Genomic DNA, 15,266 nt, shown 5'->3' with positions numbered 1-15,266 from the left:
TGTTAAGAGAGACACTGATACAGCTCTCTGAGAGTAGTTGACACAGGTGTAATCAATTTAACTGGCTAGTCTTAAGATAGCCAGAGTACTCTTAAAGCCTGAGACAGAGTAAATAATTTAAAAGTTGAATGTAGATAGTCTAATTAATGTTGATAGACAGAGAGTTTAATGGATGTTGATAGACAGATTGTTTAATAGATGTTGATAGACAGTATTCACAGCTGGACATGGGTGGATGAGTGAATGGTCTGAAGAAGATGAATGGAAAGAATGTTGGATGGAATGTGCCTTATATTCTTGTAGAATGGAGAGACACAGCTCTCTACTGAGAGTAGTGGATACAGATACAGGTGTAATCAATTTAACTGGCTAGTCTTAAGAGAGCCAGCCTGAGACAGAGTAGAATGTTTAAAAGTTGAATGTAGAGCGTCTAATTGATGTTGATAGGCAGACTGTTTAGAATGGGTGGATGAGTGAATGGTTTGAAGAAGATGAATGGATATAAAGTTGAATGGAATTAGGAGGACTTATTTTGATACTGTTGTGCGCAGAGGATACAGGGGAACAGAATATGTAGTCTTCAGAGAGGAGCCTGAGAGAAACTGACAGTTGGTGCCCAGGTGGCTGGCCACCTGGCGTAAGATTCTAATTGCTGCCGTGATGTCATAATGAGCAATGTTAAGTCTATGGGGGAAATTGTAATAGTTTTTAACTAATAGTTTAAAAAGTATAAAAGTTACAAAGTTGAAAAATACAAAGCCCACATCGCGTAAGTAAGACCTACGCGACAAAATTTGAATGGAGTTTCTACGTTAAGCGGTTGAAGCTGAATTGCGTGCGTTAGAAGAAGAATAATAAGAAGAAGAAGAAGACCGAGGAAGAACAGTACAGTGCATTTTCATGCACTGTAATAATAAGAAGAATAGGAAGAACAGTACAGTGCATTTTCATGCACTGTAATAATAAGAAGAAGAAGACCGAGGAAGAACAGTACAGTGCATTTTCATGCACTGTAATAATAAGAAGACTTGGAATAACAATATAGTGCATTTTCATGCACTATAATTAATGTTGATAGACAGAGAGTTTAATGGATGTTGATAGACAGATTGTTTAATAGATGTTGATAGACAGTTTAATGGGTGGATGAGTGAATGGTCTGAAGAAAATGAATGGATAGAATGTTGGATGGAATGTGCCTTATATTCTTGTAGAATGGAGAGACAGCTCTCTACTGAGAGTAGTGGATACAGATACAGGTGTAATCAATTTAACTGGCTAGTCTTAAGAGAGCCAGCCTGAGACAGAGTAGATTGTTTAAAAGTTGAATGTAGAGCGTCTAATTGATGTTGATAGGCAGACTGTTTAGAATGGGTGGATGAGTGAATGGTTTGAAGAAGATGAATGGATATAAAGTTGGATGGAATTAGGAGGACTTATTTTGATACTGTTGTGCGCAGAGGATACAGGGGAACAGAATATGTAGTCTTCAGAGAGATTGTAAAGCCTGAGAGAAACTGACAGTTGGTGCCCAGGTGGCTGACCAGCTGGAGTAAGATTCTAATTGCTGCCGTGATGTCATAATGAGCAATGTTAAGTCTATGGGGGAAATTGTAATAGTTTTTAACTAATAGTTTAAAAAGTATAAAAGTTACAAAGTTGAAAAGTCATAGCACACATGTCCTAAGTAAGACCTACGTAACGCAGTTTGAATGAAGTTTCTACGTTAAACGGTTCTAGCTGATTTGCGTGCGTTAGAAGAAGAACTAGAAATGCAATTCCAAGGAATTACCAGTGCATGAAAATGCAAAAATAGATAGATAATGTAGATATGGTTACTAAGGTGTAGCTAGGGTAAACATGGTGGTTGCATAGTTTACAGAGAGTTGATAGTGTGAAGGTAGACAGTTTAAAGATGAAACATTCCAGTTCTAACTTAACTAATGATTTCTATTCATGTTAAAATGTTGATTAGCTAACTTAGCTAATGATTTCTAGCAGTTACGCTAAAAATGCTAATTATGCTAGCAATGCTAACTTTACTAACAATGCTAACCAGGTTGATTAGCTAACTTAACCGATGATTTCTAGCAGTAATGCCAAAAATGCTAACTATGCTAAATTTGCTAACAATGCTAACCAGGTTGATTAGCTAACTTAGTTGATGATTTTTTGCAGTTATGTTAAAAATGCTAACAATGCTAACTATGCTAACCATGCTAACTAGCTAACTTGCTAGTGAGGACTTTTATTTTGAAACATTTGTTGCTAGGGTATCCATGGTGGCCACTATCAGGAAACAAGAAGTTACTGCAGTATAATCATGTTGGTTGCTATGGAAACGGTCATAAACACTTAATTTTAATGGTTGCTATGTTGGTTGCTAGGTACATGGAGATTTCATGTAGTTGACTGGAGGCATAGTGGATGATAACTGACAGTTGGAATGGGTGAACAGTTCAATAGTTGAGTAGTTTCAGTGGTTAAATGATTTAATAATGTATTATTGCAGTGAGGACCTTTATTTTGAAACAGTTGTGGACAGAGGAAGTAGTGAAACAGGATCTGTAGTCTTAATGAGATTGTATGCTTTAAGCCTGAGACAGAAGGTGCCTCTCATATAGCGTTTACGCGTCCTCTCTCGCTCCTCACTGATCTACATAAAGAATGATGGAGCGGCAACAATGGGATAGTCTAGCCCTTCTTCTATCTTTCTTTATGTAGATCATTGAGAATCGAGGAGCGAGGGAGGACATATAAACGCTGCTTGAGAGGGACCCACAGTAAATACTTTAAAAGTTGTATGTAGATAGTCTAATTAATGTTGATAGACAGAATGTTTAATGGATGTTGATAGGCAGATTGTTTAATAGATATTGATTGACAGTTTAATGGGTGGATGAGTGAATGGTCTGAAGAAGATGAATGGATAGAAGGTTGGATGGAATGTGCCTTATATTCTTGTTAAGAGAGACACTGATACAGCTCTCTGAGAGTAGTTGATACAGGTGTAATGAATTTAACTGGCTAGTCTGAGACAGAGTAAATAATTTAAAAGTTGAATGTAGATAGTCTAATTAATGTTGATAGACAGAGAGTTTAATGGATGTTGATAGACAGATTGTTTAATAGATGTTGATAGACAGTTTAATGGGTGGATGAGTGAATGGTCTGATGAAGATGAATGGATAGAATGTTGGATGGAATGTGCCTTATATTCTTGTAGAATGGAGAGACACAGCTCTCTACTGAGAGTAGTGGATACAGATACAGGTGTAATCAATTTAACTGGCTAGTCTTAAGAGAGCCAGCCTGAGACAGAGTAGATTGTTTAAAAGTTGAATGTAGAGCGTCTTATTGATGTTGATAGGCAGACTGTTTAGAATGGGTGGATGAGTGAATGGTTTGAAGAAGATGAATGGATATAAAGTTGGATGGAATTAGGAGGACTTATTTTGATACTGTTGTGCGCAGAGGATACAGGGGAACAGAATATGTAGTCTTCAGAGAGATTGTATAGTTAAAGCCAGAGAAACTGACAGTTGGTGCCCAGGTGGCCGGCCACCTGGCCTAAGATTCTAATTGCTGCCGTGATGTCACAATGAGCAATGTTAAGTCTATGGGGAAATAGCTCAATGTTAAATCTATGGGGAAATCGTTTTTTAATTCATAGTTTAAAAAGTATAAAAGTTACAAAGTTGAAAAATACAAAGCACACATGGCATAAGCGAGACCTACGCAACAAAGTTTGAATGAAGTTTCTACGTTAAACGGTTCAAGCTGAATTGCGTGCGTTAGAAGAAGATTAATAACTAGAAATGCAATTCCAAGGAATTACCAGTGCATGAAAATGCAAAAATAGATAGATAATGTAGATATGGTTACTAAGATGTAGCTAGGGTAAACATGGTGGTTGCATAGTTTACAGAGAGTTGATAGTGTGAAGGTAGACAGTTTAAAGATGAAACGTTCCAGTTCTAACTTAACTAATGATTTCTATTCATGTTAAAATGTTGATTAGCTAACTTAACCGATGATTTCTGGCAGTAATGCTAAAAATGCTAACTATGCTAACAATGCTAAATTTGCTAACAATGCTAACCAGGTTGATTAGCTAACTTAGTTGATGATTTTTTGCAGTTATGCTAAAAATGCTAACTATGCTAACAATGCTAACCATGCTAACTAGCTAACTTGCTAGTGAGGACTTTTATTTTGAAACATTTGTTGCTTGGGTATCCATGGTGGCCACTATCAGGAAACAAGAAGTTACTGCAGTATAATCATGTTGGTTGCTATGGAAACGGTCATAAACACTTAATTTGAAATGGTTGCTATGTTGGTTGCTAGGTACATGGAGGTTTCATGTAGTTGACTGGAGGCATAGTGGATGATAACTGACAGTTGGAATGGTTGAACAGTTCAATAGTTGAGTAGTTTCAATGGTTAAATGATTTAATAGTGTATTATTGCAGTGAGAACCTTTATTTTGAAACAGTTGTGGACAGAGGAAGTAGTGAAACAGGATCTGTAGTCTTAATGAGATTGTATGCTTAAAGCCTGAGACAGAAGGTGCCTCTCATAGCGTTTACGCGTCCTCTCTCGCTCCTCACTGATCTACATAAAGAATGATGGAGCGGCAACAATGGGATAGTCTAGCCCTTCTTCTATCTTTCTTTATGTAGATCATTGAGGATCGAGGAGCGAGGGAGGACATATAAACGCTGCTTGAGAGGGACCCACAGTAAATACTTTAAAAGTTGTATGTAGATAGTCTAATTAATGTTGATAGATAGAATGTTTAATGGATGTTGATAGGCAGATTGTTTAATAGATATTGATTGACAGTTTAATGGGTGGATGAGTGAATGGTCTGAAGAAGATGAATGGATAGAAGGTTGGATGGAATGTGCCTTATATTCTTGTTAAGAGAGACACTGATACAGCTCTCTGAGAGTAGTTGACACAGGTGTAATCAATTTAACTGGCTAGTCTTAAGAGAGCCAGAGTAGGCTACTCTTAAAGCCTGAGACAGAGTAAATAATTTAAAAGTTGAATGTAGATTGACTGACTGTAGAATGTAATGGGTGGATGAGTGAATGGTCTGAAGAAGATGAATGGATAGAATGTTAGATGGAATGTGCCTTATATTCTTGTAGAATGGAGAGACACAGCTCTCTACTGAGAGTAGTGGATACAGATACAGGTGTAATCAATTTAACTGGCTAGTCTTAAGAGAGCCAGCCTGAGACAGAGTAGATTGTTTAAAAGTTCAATGTAGAGCGTCTAATTGATGTTGTTGATAGGCAGACTGTTTAGAATGGGTGGATGAGTGAATGGTTTGAAGAAGATGAATGGATATAAAGTTGGATGGAATTAGGAGGACTTATTTTGATACTGTTGTGCGCAGAGGATACAGGGGAACAGAATATGTAGTCTTCAGAGAGATTGTAAAGCCTGAGAGAAACTGACAGTTGGTGGCCAGGTGGCTGACCAGCTGGGGTAACATTCTAATTGCTGCCGTGATGTCATAATGAGCCATGTTAAGTCTATGGGGAAAATTGTAATAGTTTTTAACTAATAGTTTAAAAAGTATAAAAGTTACAAAGTTGAAAAATACAAAGCCCACATCGCGTAAGTAAGACCTACGCGTCAACATTTGAATGGAGTTTCTACGTTAAGCGGTTGAAGCTGAATTGCGTGCGTTAGAAGAAGAACTAGAAATGCAATTCCAAGGAATTACCAGTGCATGAAAATGCAGAAATAGATAGATAATGTAGATATGGTTACTAAGGTGTAGCTAGGGTAAACATGGTGGTTGCATAGTTTACAGAGAGTTGATAGTGTGAAGGTAGACTGTTTAAAGATGAAACATTCCAGTTCTAACTTAACTAATGATTTCTATTCATGTTTAATTGTTGATTAGCTTACTTAGCTAATGATTTCTAGCAGTTACCCAAAAAATGCTAATTATGCTAGCAATGCTAACTTTACTTACAATGCTAACCAGGTTGATTAGCTAACTTAACCAATGATTTCTAGCAGTAATGCTAAAAATGTTAACTATGCTAACAATGCTAAATTTGCTAACAATGCTAACCAGGTTGATTAGCTAACTTAGTTGATGATTTTTTGCAGTTATGCTAAAAATGCTAACTATGCTAACAATGCTAACTATGCTAACCATGCTAACTAGCTAACTTGCTAGTGAGGACTTTTATTTTGAAACATTTGTTGCTAGGGTATCCATGGTGGCCACTATCAGGAAACAAGAAGTTACTGCAGTATAATCATGTTGGTTGCTATGGAAACGGGCATAAACGCTTAATTTTAATGGTTGCTATGTTGGTTGCTAGGTACATGGAGGTTTCATGTAGTTGACTGGAGGCATAGTGGATGATAACTGACAGTTGGAATGGTTGAACAGTTCAATAGTTGAGTAGTTTCAATGGTTAAATGATTTAATCGTGTATTATTGCAGTGAGGACTTTTATTTTGAAACAGTTGTGGACAGAGGAAACAGTTAACAGGATATGTAGTCTTCTGAGAGACTGTATGCTTAAAGCCAGAGAAACTGACAGTTGGTGCCCAGGTGGCCGGCCACCTGGCCTAAGATTCTAATTGCTGCCGTGATGTCATAATGAGCAATGTTAAGTCTATGGGGGAAATTGTAATAGTTTTTAACTAATAGTTTAAAAAGTATAAAAGTTACAAAGTTGAAAAATACAAAGCAGGCATGGCATAAGCAAGACCTACGCAACAACGTTTGAATGAAGTTTCTACGTTAAACGGTTGAAGCTGAATTGGCTGCGTTAGAAGAAGAAGTTTAATAATAAGAAGACTTGGAATAACAGTATAGTGCATTTTCATGCACTATAATAATAAGAAGAAGAAGACCGAGGAAGAACAGTACAGTGCATTTTCATGCACTGTAACTAGAAAATGTAATTCCATGGAAGGAATTACCATTGCATGTAAATGTAAAAAGGTTGCTGTGTAAAACATTGTATTAGTTAAAAAGACAACATACTGTATGACACAATAATAGATGAATAGCCTAACAGTTCCACTGAAATTGGAAACCCACATTTAAAAAGTGATTCATGAAAATGCATTAAAATTGTGGATAGTATTTTGGAAAATAACTCTTCATTTATTAAAATAATAGACTGAAATAAAGTTGCCAACTTCAAACGAGTTGCAAGCGCTGACACTTTTTAGTAGGCCTACTGATTACCTAGTGCTGAAACAAATGATGCTATGCAGCAACAGGTAGGCTGAGGAAATGATATAGCAAATATAACGTTAGCTAGCTTGCTAACAACAAACATGATGGCAATGATGAGAATGATAACAATGTAACTTGTACTGTACAAACGACTGTGAGAAGAAGGCTTAAACATAAATGGTACAACTGGCATGTCTATCAGGTTGGACGCTGAGTTAAGACTGGCGTGACTATTAAAGCTAACGTAAAATTTTATTGTCGTTAGCTAAATAGCTATAGTGCTTACGTTAGGGTTTGATTGTCTAACTATGGTCTAGGTGTTCCCAACGTCACCTAGAGCTAACCGGTTACTGTAAGGAAGCAAGATAGGAGTGGGTTACTGCAGGAGACAAGACGAAGACGATAACGTTCCATGGCATGTTCCCAGCAAACAATTAACGTTCTGCTAACTTTCACTAACGTTAGCTTTTGGTTCCCCTATGGTTCGTTTTTCAGCAACCTACTAATAACGTTTAGAGAACGTTATCTCCAGGTTGTCAAAACAAATAACGTTCCCCTAACGTTTTTACAACTAAAGAAAAAAACGTTATATTCTGGTTGAATCCCATCAAGCAAATAACGTTAGCCGCTGGTTCTCCTGTGGTTAGTTTATCAGTAACCTTCTAATACCCTGGAGAGAACGTTAGCTCCAGGTTATCAAAGTTTCCCGAACGTTATTACAACTAAAGAAAAAAACGTTATATTCTGGTTGCATTTCTCTTTTCACACAACGTTGCTACTTAGTTGTTTTTAGGTATCTTATTTGTATAACCATATCGGTATTCTCTGCTTATGTGCGTGGGGTTGATTGATGAAAATCGCCCCAGAGTTTCTATGAGTTTCCAATTGAACACGGCCAGCAGCCACACTGCAAAGTCGGAATAATTTGTTGCAAAATCGACATATAGCCCTATTCTATTCTTCCCCCCTCTGTTGGATTGATATTCGGCCGACCAGCCAGCCCGTCAGCTAAAGGGGCCAGCGAAGCTAGGTTGAGAAACTTCCATCTCGGGTCCGTGAGTGGGGTGTTGGTGTTTTAGCAGACTCAACCTCGCTAACTTTAAGACATTTGGATAACACAGAGATAAAGTTACTCACGTAGGCTGGCTGTATGGTATCGATCACATTCTTCACATCTCCATGCACTTGTTCCATTAAGTCCAACAGGCTTTTAAAAAACACTGTACAGGGTAAACCGGGTGGAAGAGCTAGCTAGCCATAGTCCCAGGCAGGCACACAACGATTTCATGCTAACTAATCTGACGAATAGTTTTGGATTAATCCATAATCGATTAGAGTGGCACCTGAAATGCATTCATGTTTTTAAAGCTTTATTTGTTATGAAAATATGATGATGAGGACTCCAATGAATTCTTTCTCAAACGTTGAGACTGCATCTTAAACAGCACAATGTTCCCGGGGGAGAATTGTTTTATATTAACACGTAGTCCAAGTTATAGCCTATGTTACTGTGCTGTTCACTCAGCCTATCCCACAATTCCCAGTCCCAATTTAAAACAAAATAAACCAAAATCCATCATAATTCTGAACCGAGGACTTTTAATGGCATACGATGCAATAAAAACAGCCAGTTTTGAATGTTGAAACAGTGTGTTAGGCTAGCGCCTGCTCTGCTTATGTTTTGATCTGACTAATCGTTTATTATAGGAAAAGACACCGTAGACAAGAAAGTATTAGACCTAACGGCATTTAAATACTTAGCTGACACATATTCATGTTATCGGGCCGTATTCATCGCAGTTCAGCAAGCAGCTAATGGTAAGTGAAGAAATATACATGTTATACATAGTCATTGCCTTAGTCATCAGAGATGTTCGCTCTCCCAGGTCACAGAGAGGCTGTCGTCGCAGCAGGCGAGTGTGCAGCGAGCCATGCCTGGCTGTCACGATAATTCTACATTTTTTCCCCCCCTTTACACTTTGTTGCTGGGAGGTTAGGGGAACGTTAATGCAACCAAATATTGTAAAGTTCCCTAAAGGGTAGGAGAACGTTCTGCTAACCAAAATAAACAACCAGAAAAAAACGTAGTATTTTCGTCAAGAAAACTTTCCTGGGGAACCTTGTGGCAACTTTCGCAACTTTCAGGCAACGTTTTCCTAACCAGGAAAAAAACGTTCTAAAAACGTTCTCCTAACCAGAAATTGTTAGCTGGGTTATCAACGTTAGATTGCTTCTTCTAGTCACTAGTGTTTACAGCCAGAGAGGGTTCAAGCGGAGCAGATGGCTAATGAAGGATTCTTTGCTACAGCTGTAGCTTAATGAGCACTACGTAACAATCAATTTCTGCCGCCAAAGCGTCTCAACGTTAAGTCTATGGGACTTTTTAACTCTTTTATCGTAAATATCTCAAAAAGTATAAAGTTCACAACTGTGAAAAATACATAGAACAAATCTCTGTTACAAGTCCTGTGTAGGAGTGTTTGAATGACGTCAAACGGTTCAGTGGTTTTAGAGCCTTTGCTAGTTGATTTTGGTCGGAAGCAGAATAATTATAACGATAATAAGAAGAACAGGGATAACAGTACATTGCATTTACATGCAATGTAATAAGAAGAAAAGGAAGAACAGTACAGTGCATTTTCATGCACTGTAATAAGAAGAAGCATAGGAAGAACAGTACAGTGCATTTTCATGCACTGTAACTATATTAAGAAGAATAGGGATAACAGTACATTGCATTCACATGCAATGTAATAACAATAACAGTAACAATATACTAACATTTGAAGAGCATGAATTGAAGCAATGTAGCCAAGTGAATAACACTCAAACAATAATAACATTAATATTACAGTGAATTAAATATTAATAACATGAATATAACATCAAGTCTGGCTCAGTTACTTGAATAGCAGCCTACATTTTATTACCTAAACCTTGGCCAGAATGCATATAATTTTCCCACTTTCACAGAATCGTGAATTGATGTTTTTGGTGACAGTTGATGGACATTTTTTACCCAAACCAGTGGAGGACCTTTTCAAATCTCACAAATTCAGCAAAGTGCCATTAATTAATGGCATGAACAGTGATGAATTTGGATGGTTAGGACCCCAGGTGAGTAGAGTCACATAGGCCTACCATAAAAAAAAGGATTGTGTATGTTTTTGGAGACAGTGTGATGATGAATTATATTTCCAAACATTAAAAGCAAACAGGGTTTGCACACACTCATCATTCACAGTGTTCCTAATTTGCGTTATTGAAAACGGTTGTCTTGGGAGCGGAATATGGCCTTTGTTGACATGCTTTTTGTTTATTTATTCTTCAAGGCCTTGGCACCACCTGGCTGGATAGATGGGATTGATCTCGAGACTACCAAACAGACCATCACCCCCTTCCTTCTTCATGTATGCCTCATCACGATCCACTGAATCAAGCAGTGGTGATGACTTTGAGAGTCTATTATCTAAACAGACTGAAGACTGAAACTAAAATAATTCAACTGTGCCTTTTTAGCTTGTAGACAGCGAGGACATTGACTTGGTTTTGGAAGAGTATCTGGGGAATGGAGAGGACCTGTTGAAAAACAGGGAGGCGTTTAGAGAACTCACTGCGGATGCATTCTTCAATATGCCTGTTATTAAGCTATCAAAGGCTCACAGAGGTAAGAGTGCAACCTACAGTAGGCCATACAACACATTACCTAGATGTGCAGAGGATTAACTCTCCTCTCCAAAGAGATGGACTATGACTGAAGGAAGTGGAAAAAATATGTGGTCAGGTGCACAGCTATTTTAAGGTCACTAAATGACCAAGCACCATGCACCACTGACCAAGACAAACCTGGTCTAAAGTAAGAGGCGCATGTATTCCAGCTATCTAAAGGGCGCGCTGTCACAAAATGTAACAATAATTGGTGAGTCACCAACGAGTCCCAGGCAACACGACTAGCCTGCGTGGATATGTGTAGGATTTTTATTCAGTCATACGAATATTATTGGGGCTATAAGTGTTGCTTTTTTCAGGCTACCATGTCAGTGGTTAAAGTTGATAACTAAGTGTAAGACTTTGTTTCATTGTTTCCTATGAGACTGCAACAAATATGAATTAATGTATTTCAAATTTACGAATAGTGTGCATTTAACCTTAAATAATCAGTGAAAAGATTTGCAGAGAAGTTGAAGTGCTTGGGCCAAAGATGGGGGAATTCCAGACAAAAGAATAGTTGCAGCTCATTGGCATCATCTAGTGGCTTCAGTCTTACTGAGAATATGACCTCCCTGTCCCGCACACACAGATTCTGGTGCACCTATTTACATGTACGAGTTCCAGCATCCTCCGAGCTTGCTCTCGAGCAAGCGCCCAAGCTTTGTCAAAGTGGACCACGGAGACGAACTTGCCTTTGTCTTTGGAGGCTGCTTCATGAAGGCCCATGTCAAGATAAATGGTAACTAGACATATTTACTCTGACACTTGCCACATACCTTGAGTACTTTGTATCAGGTTCGTCTTCAAAATGTTCACACAAACTTTTTGCTGTTTTTTTTGTGTTTTTTTGTGTATCAGGTTCCTTCACTGAGGAGGAGGACGAGCTTTGTAGGACAGTGATTTCATACTGGGGCAACTTTGCTCGCACTGGGTATGTCAGCAAAAGACAGTAATGACAGTACAACACGTAACATTAAAAAATGGATAATGTATAGTCCAGTTTTTTTTTCCTTCAGTAATCTTGTGTCAGTAAATCCTGGGACACTAAAAGACAGGGCTGCACGAAACTTGGTGGGCTTGTAGCCTCACTAGGAGGACACAGAACCATAGTTTTTCGTTTTGATCCATCGTCCACCTGCCACACAGGGCAAAAACACAGTTTTCTGTGAATATCTCAAGATCCGTAGGGCCTAGTATGACAACTTTATTTTATACGTTGGTCTCAAGAGGGGTATCTCTGGCTGACATGTTCAATACTACTTACAAACCTACTTTCAGATCTCCCAATGGTCCTGGGTTGACCCACTGGCCGATGTACGGTGCTGGGGAAGAGTACTTGGGGATCGGGCTGAAGCAGCAGGTGGGAAGCCACCTGAGGGCCAACCGCTTCACCTTCCTGACGGAGACTCTTCCCAACAAGATCCAGGAGAAGAAGCAGCAGTGCAGTGACGAGCTGTAGAAGGCTGAACCTCAGATCCCCTCACTCCTCCCTTGAGAACGAAACTCCCATTAGATTTCATTAGAACTAGATAGACTAGATAGGACATGAACCAAAAGTGAAACCAATTTTTAGTGCTAGGAGGGATGGAATGACAAATGTAATACTTGAATTAGAGTTCTATCATGACCAGGTTTGTGCGTCACATGTAGGCTAGACACACCAGAGAACAATCCTCAGGAACCTTATGTATAGTTTATGTGTCACCTGGACGAATCTGAGTACAGTACAGTACAGTAATTGTAGGGCCAATGAGAGACTTATTATGGCCTGTAGTAATCAGAGACCAGACCTCTCACTGTGCTCTCATAAATTAGCATCATGTGGTGGAGTGAAAGAATGTAATGCGGACTAGTGCTGCCACTAACTAATCTTTCGACTTTTTTTTTATTTTATTTTTTTTTTAAATAAAGTGTTTGTTATTTTATCGAGTCAGTTTTATTTTGAACACAACCGAAGGGCCCAAACGCCTACTTTTGTTAGAAGCTCATTAAGTAAATTGTTCAAAACATTATGTATTAACAATTTAAGCATAGCCGATGTAAACATCAACAACAGTTGAGGGCTGCAACTTCATGAGAAATGAGCATGATTTCTTAATGTCTAGTGACATCAGGGCCATTTTACATTTCTTACATACTGTTCCTTTAACAACATTATGCTTGTGGTAAGTGTGTTCTGTGCTGTGAGTTATGCTAAAATCTGAGATGTCATGGGCCCAATACTAAAATATTTGGTCATCCTAGTCCCTACGGTTCTCGAGATATTCACAGAAAACTGTTCCCGGCCATCTACAGGCCAGTTGGTGTACAGCTATGTACCCAGACTGGACCCAGGTCAGACAGGGTTTTCTGTTATCTCGAGAACCGTAGGGCCTAGGTCTAGGAGGACCACATTTGTTTTATGTTGGTCTCATGGGGCCATGTCAACCCATCCCATAACCACCCATTTGAGCCTACCATTTTTGGCTGACAGATTCAAAACTGCAAGAAATTTGAAGTGTAGGATTATTACACAATCTGTCAAATCCTAGATCACACACACACCCAGACAAAGATAAACACACCCACCTGCACACATACACACACACACACACACACACACACACACACAAACATTCACTTATTTACAAACAAGAGGGAATGGAGTAGGACAGGGCTATTCAATTAGTTTGTAATAGGGGCCAGTTCATGAAAAGTATCACAACTGAGGGGCCGGAGAAATACCGCTTGAAATATGAGTAATTACGTACAAATGTAGATACAATAAACTACAACAGCACAAATATGGGTGTTCAAATGTTGCATTTTGTAAATGCATAATATCAGAGCCCGTCCCTTATTAGACATTCTCTGATAATATCGTTTTTTGGTGGTTATTTGTGTTTTGGGAATATTTCTGCCACAGGCCCAGACTACCACAGTGGTAGGCCAACATTGGGAAGGTGACACTGGATCTATATTGCTAATATGTTGCATTTTGTAAAAGCATAATTATTTTGTGGTTATTTTGTTGTATTTGTGTTTTGGGAATATTTCTGCCACAGGCCCAGACTACCACAGTGGTAGGCATTGGGAAGGTGACACTGGATCTGCATTGCTATGGCTAATATGAAATCTGTGATAACATTAACAGCAATGGAATCTGAGCTTTGCGCAGTAACTGCTAGGTCCATACAATTTCCAATGGGCACAAACAGGTTTCAAACAGTGTTTAAATGAATTAAATGTGCGTAATCGGTCGCATATGTAACTCTTCTCAACATACATTTAACGTTCCCACCATTTAAATTGGATGAACGTGTTCACAGATCAATGTTACTTACAGTGGACTTGACATCAAGGCGATGGATGTGTATTAGTTTCACACTGAAACTATTTCCATGGTGCAACCCGTTAAAATGTTAGTAGCTTATAATACTCCAACGTAGTGGCAATTTACGTTGAAACTAAGCTAAGATGGAACTTATGTTCAACTCGGTCAAAACTTTACGTGCAATTGGCTGAGGTGCAGTGGCTGCAGGACTTCAGAGCGAGTGAGAGCATGCAACAGAACTGATGCCACCAAAGTTAAACTTTTAAACCGACTCCTATTTGCTCCAATAGCTACATTACGAGTGGCGAATGTTTTCGCGAGGATCTGCTTGACTGGAGAGGCACACTACCGGTGAGATTTCATGCACCGAAAATGCTTCATGCTTTGAGGAAAAAAGCTTGGATTTGGCGCACGTCAACATGTTGGTGACGCTGCGTAAAAACGAAGCAAGGCACCTCTTTGTATAATATCCAGTAACAAAGTAGCCTACAGCGGCAACGCACCACACAGAACATTATTTCTAGGCGCTACTCGCAGTGTAGCCTATCACTGCACCTCCATTAGCGTGTTTTCCACCAGCTATTTACGTCTCTACCGATCATAAAGATTTGCTCATATATAACATCAGCCAACACTTCAAGGGCCACTACAAAGTATCTCGGGGGCCGGATCCGGCCCGCGGGCCGCTAATTGAAGAGCCCTGGAGTAGGAGATGGAGACATATGACAAGAGTCTTATTTTTGCAGAGTCATTTTGTACCACTTTGCGGTACATCTTATCATTTGCTGCTTCTAATAGGTCGGGGAATATATCTGATTTTAGCCATTTTTTAACGATTAAGCTAGAGGCTTTACACCGCACATTACAAAAGATTCGCAGCTGCACACATTTCTGTTTGTTTAACTATACTGTACACGCTATAATTCATACTCTGGACTCTGGTAGACAGTCTATTTTTGCCCTGCTTGTCAGGTCATTTATTTCCAGGGCTGTGGGGAGGGAGGGGCTGTGATC

At 38.9% G+C, this 15,266-nt stretch overlaps 1 protein-coding gene across 3 annotated transcripts in view; it reads left to right on the top strand.

Moving 5' to 3' along the window:
• LOC134082978 (fatty acyl-CoA hydrolase precursor, medium chain-like) overlaps positions 1-12,864 on the top strand; it is a 53,538-nt gene extending 40,674 nt beyond the window's left edge. For all 3 annotated transcript variants that reach the window (XM_062539051.1, XM_062539050.1, XM_062539053.1), the window contains exons 8-13: positions 10,202-10,345; positions 10,561-10,638; positions 10,748-10,895; positions 11,529-11,678; positions 11,798-11,870; positions 12,218-12,864. In XM_062539051.1, coding sequence (XP_062395035.1) covers positions 10,202-10,345; positions 10,561-10,638; positions 10,748-10,895; positions 11,529-11,678; positions 11,798-11,870; positions 12,218-12,398 — 774 coding nt within the window. In that variant the 3' untranslated portion in view covers positions 12,399-12,864. The remainder of the gene's footprint in view (positions 1-10,201; positions 10,346-10,560; positions 10,639-10,747; positions 10,896-11,528; positions 11,679-11,797; positions 11,871-12,217) is intronic.
• Positions 12,865-15,266: the final 2,402 nt, after the last annotated feature.

The sequence above is a fragment of the Sardina pilchardus genome, chromosome 6 (genome assembly GCF_963854185.1).
Source record: "Sardina pilchardus chromosome 6, fSarPil1.1, whole genome shotgun sequence".
Lineage (NCBI taxonomy): Eukaryota > Metazoa > Chordata > Actinopteri > Clupeiformes > Clupeidae > Sardina > Sardina pilchardus.
This window is presented reverse-complemented; position numbering and strand designations above follow the sequence as displayed.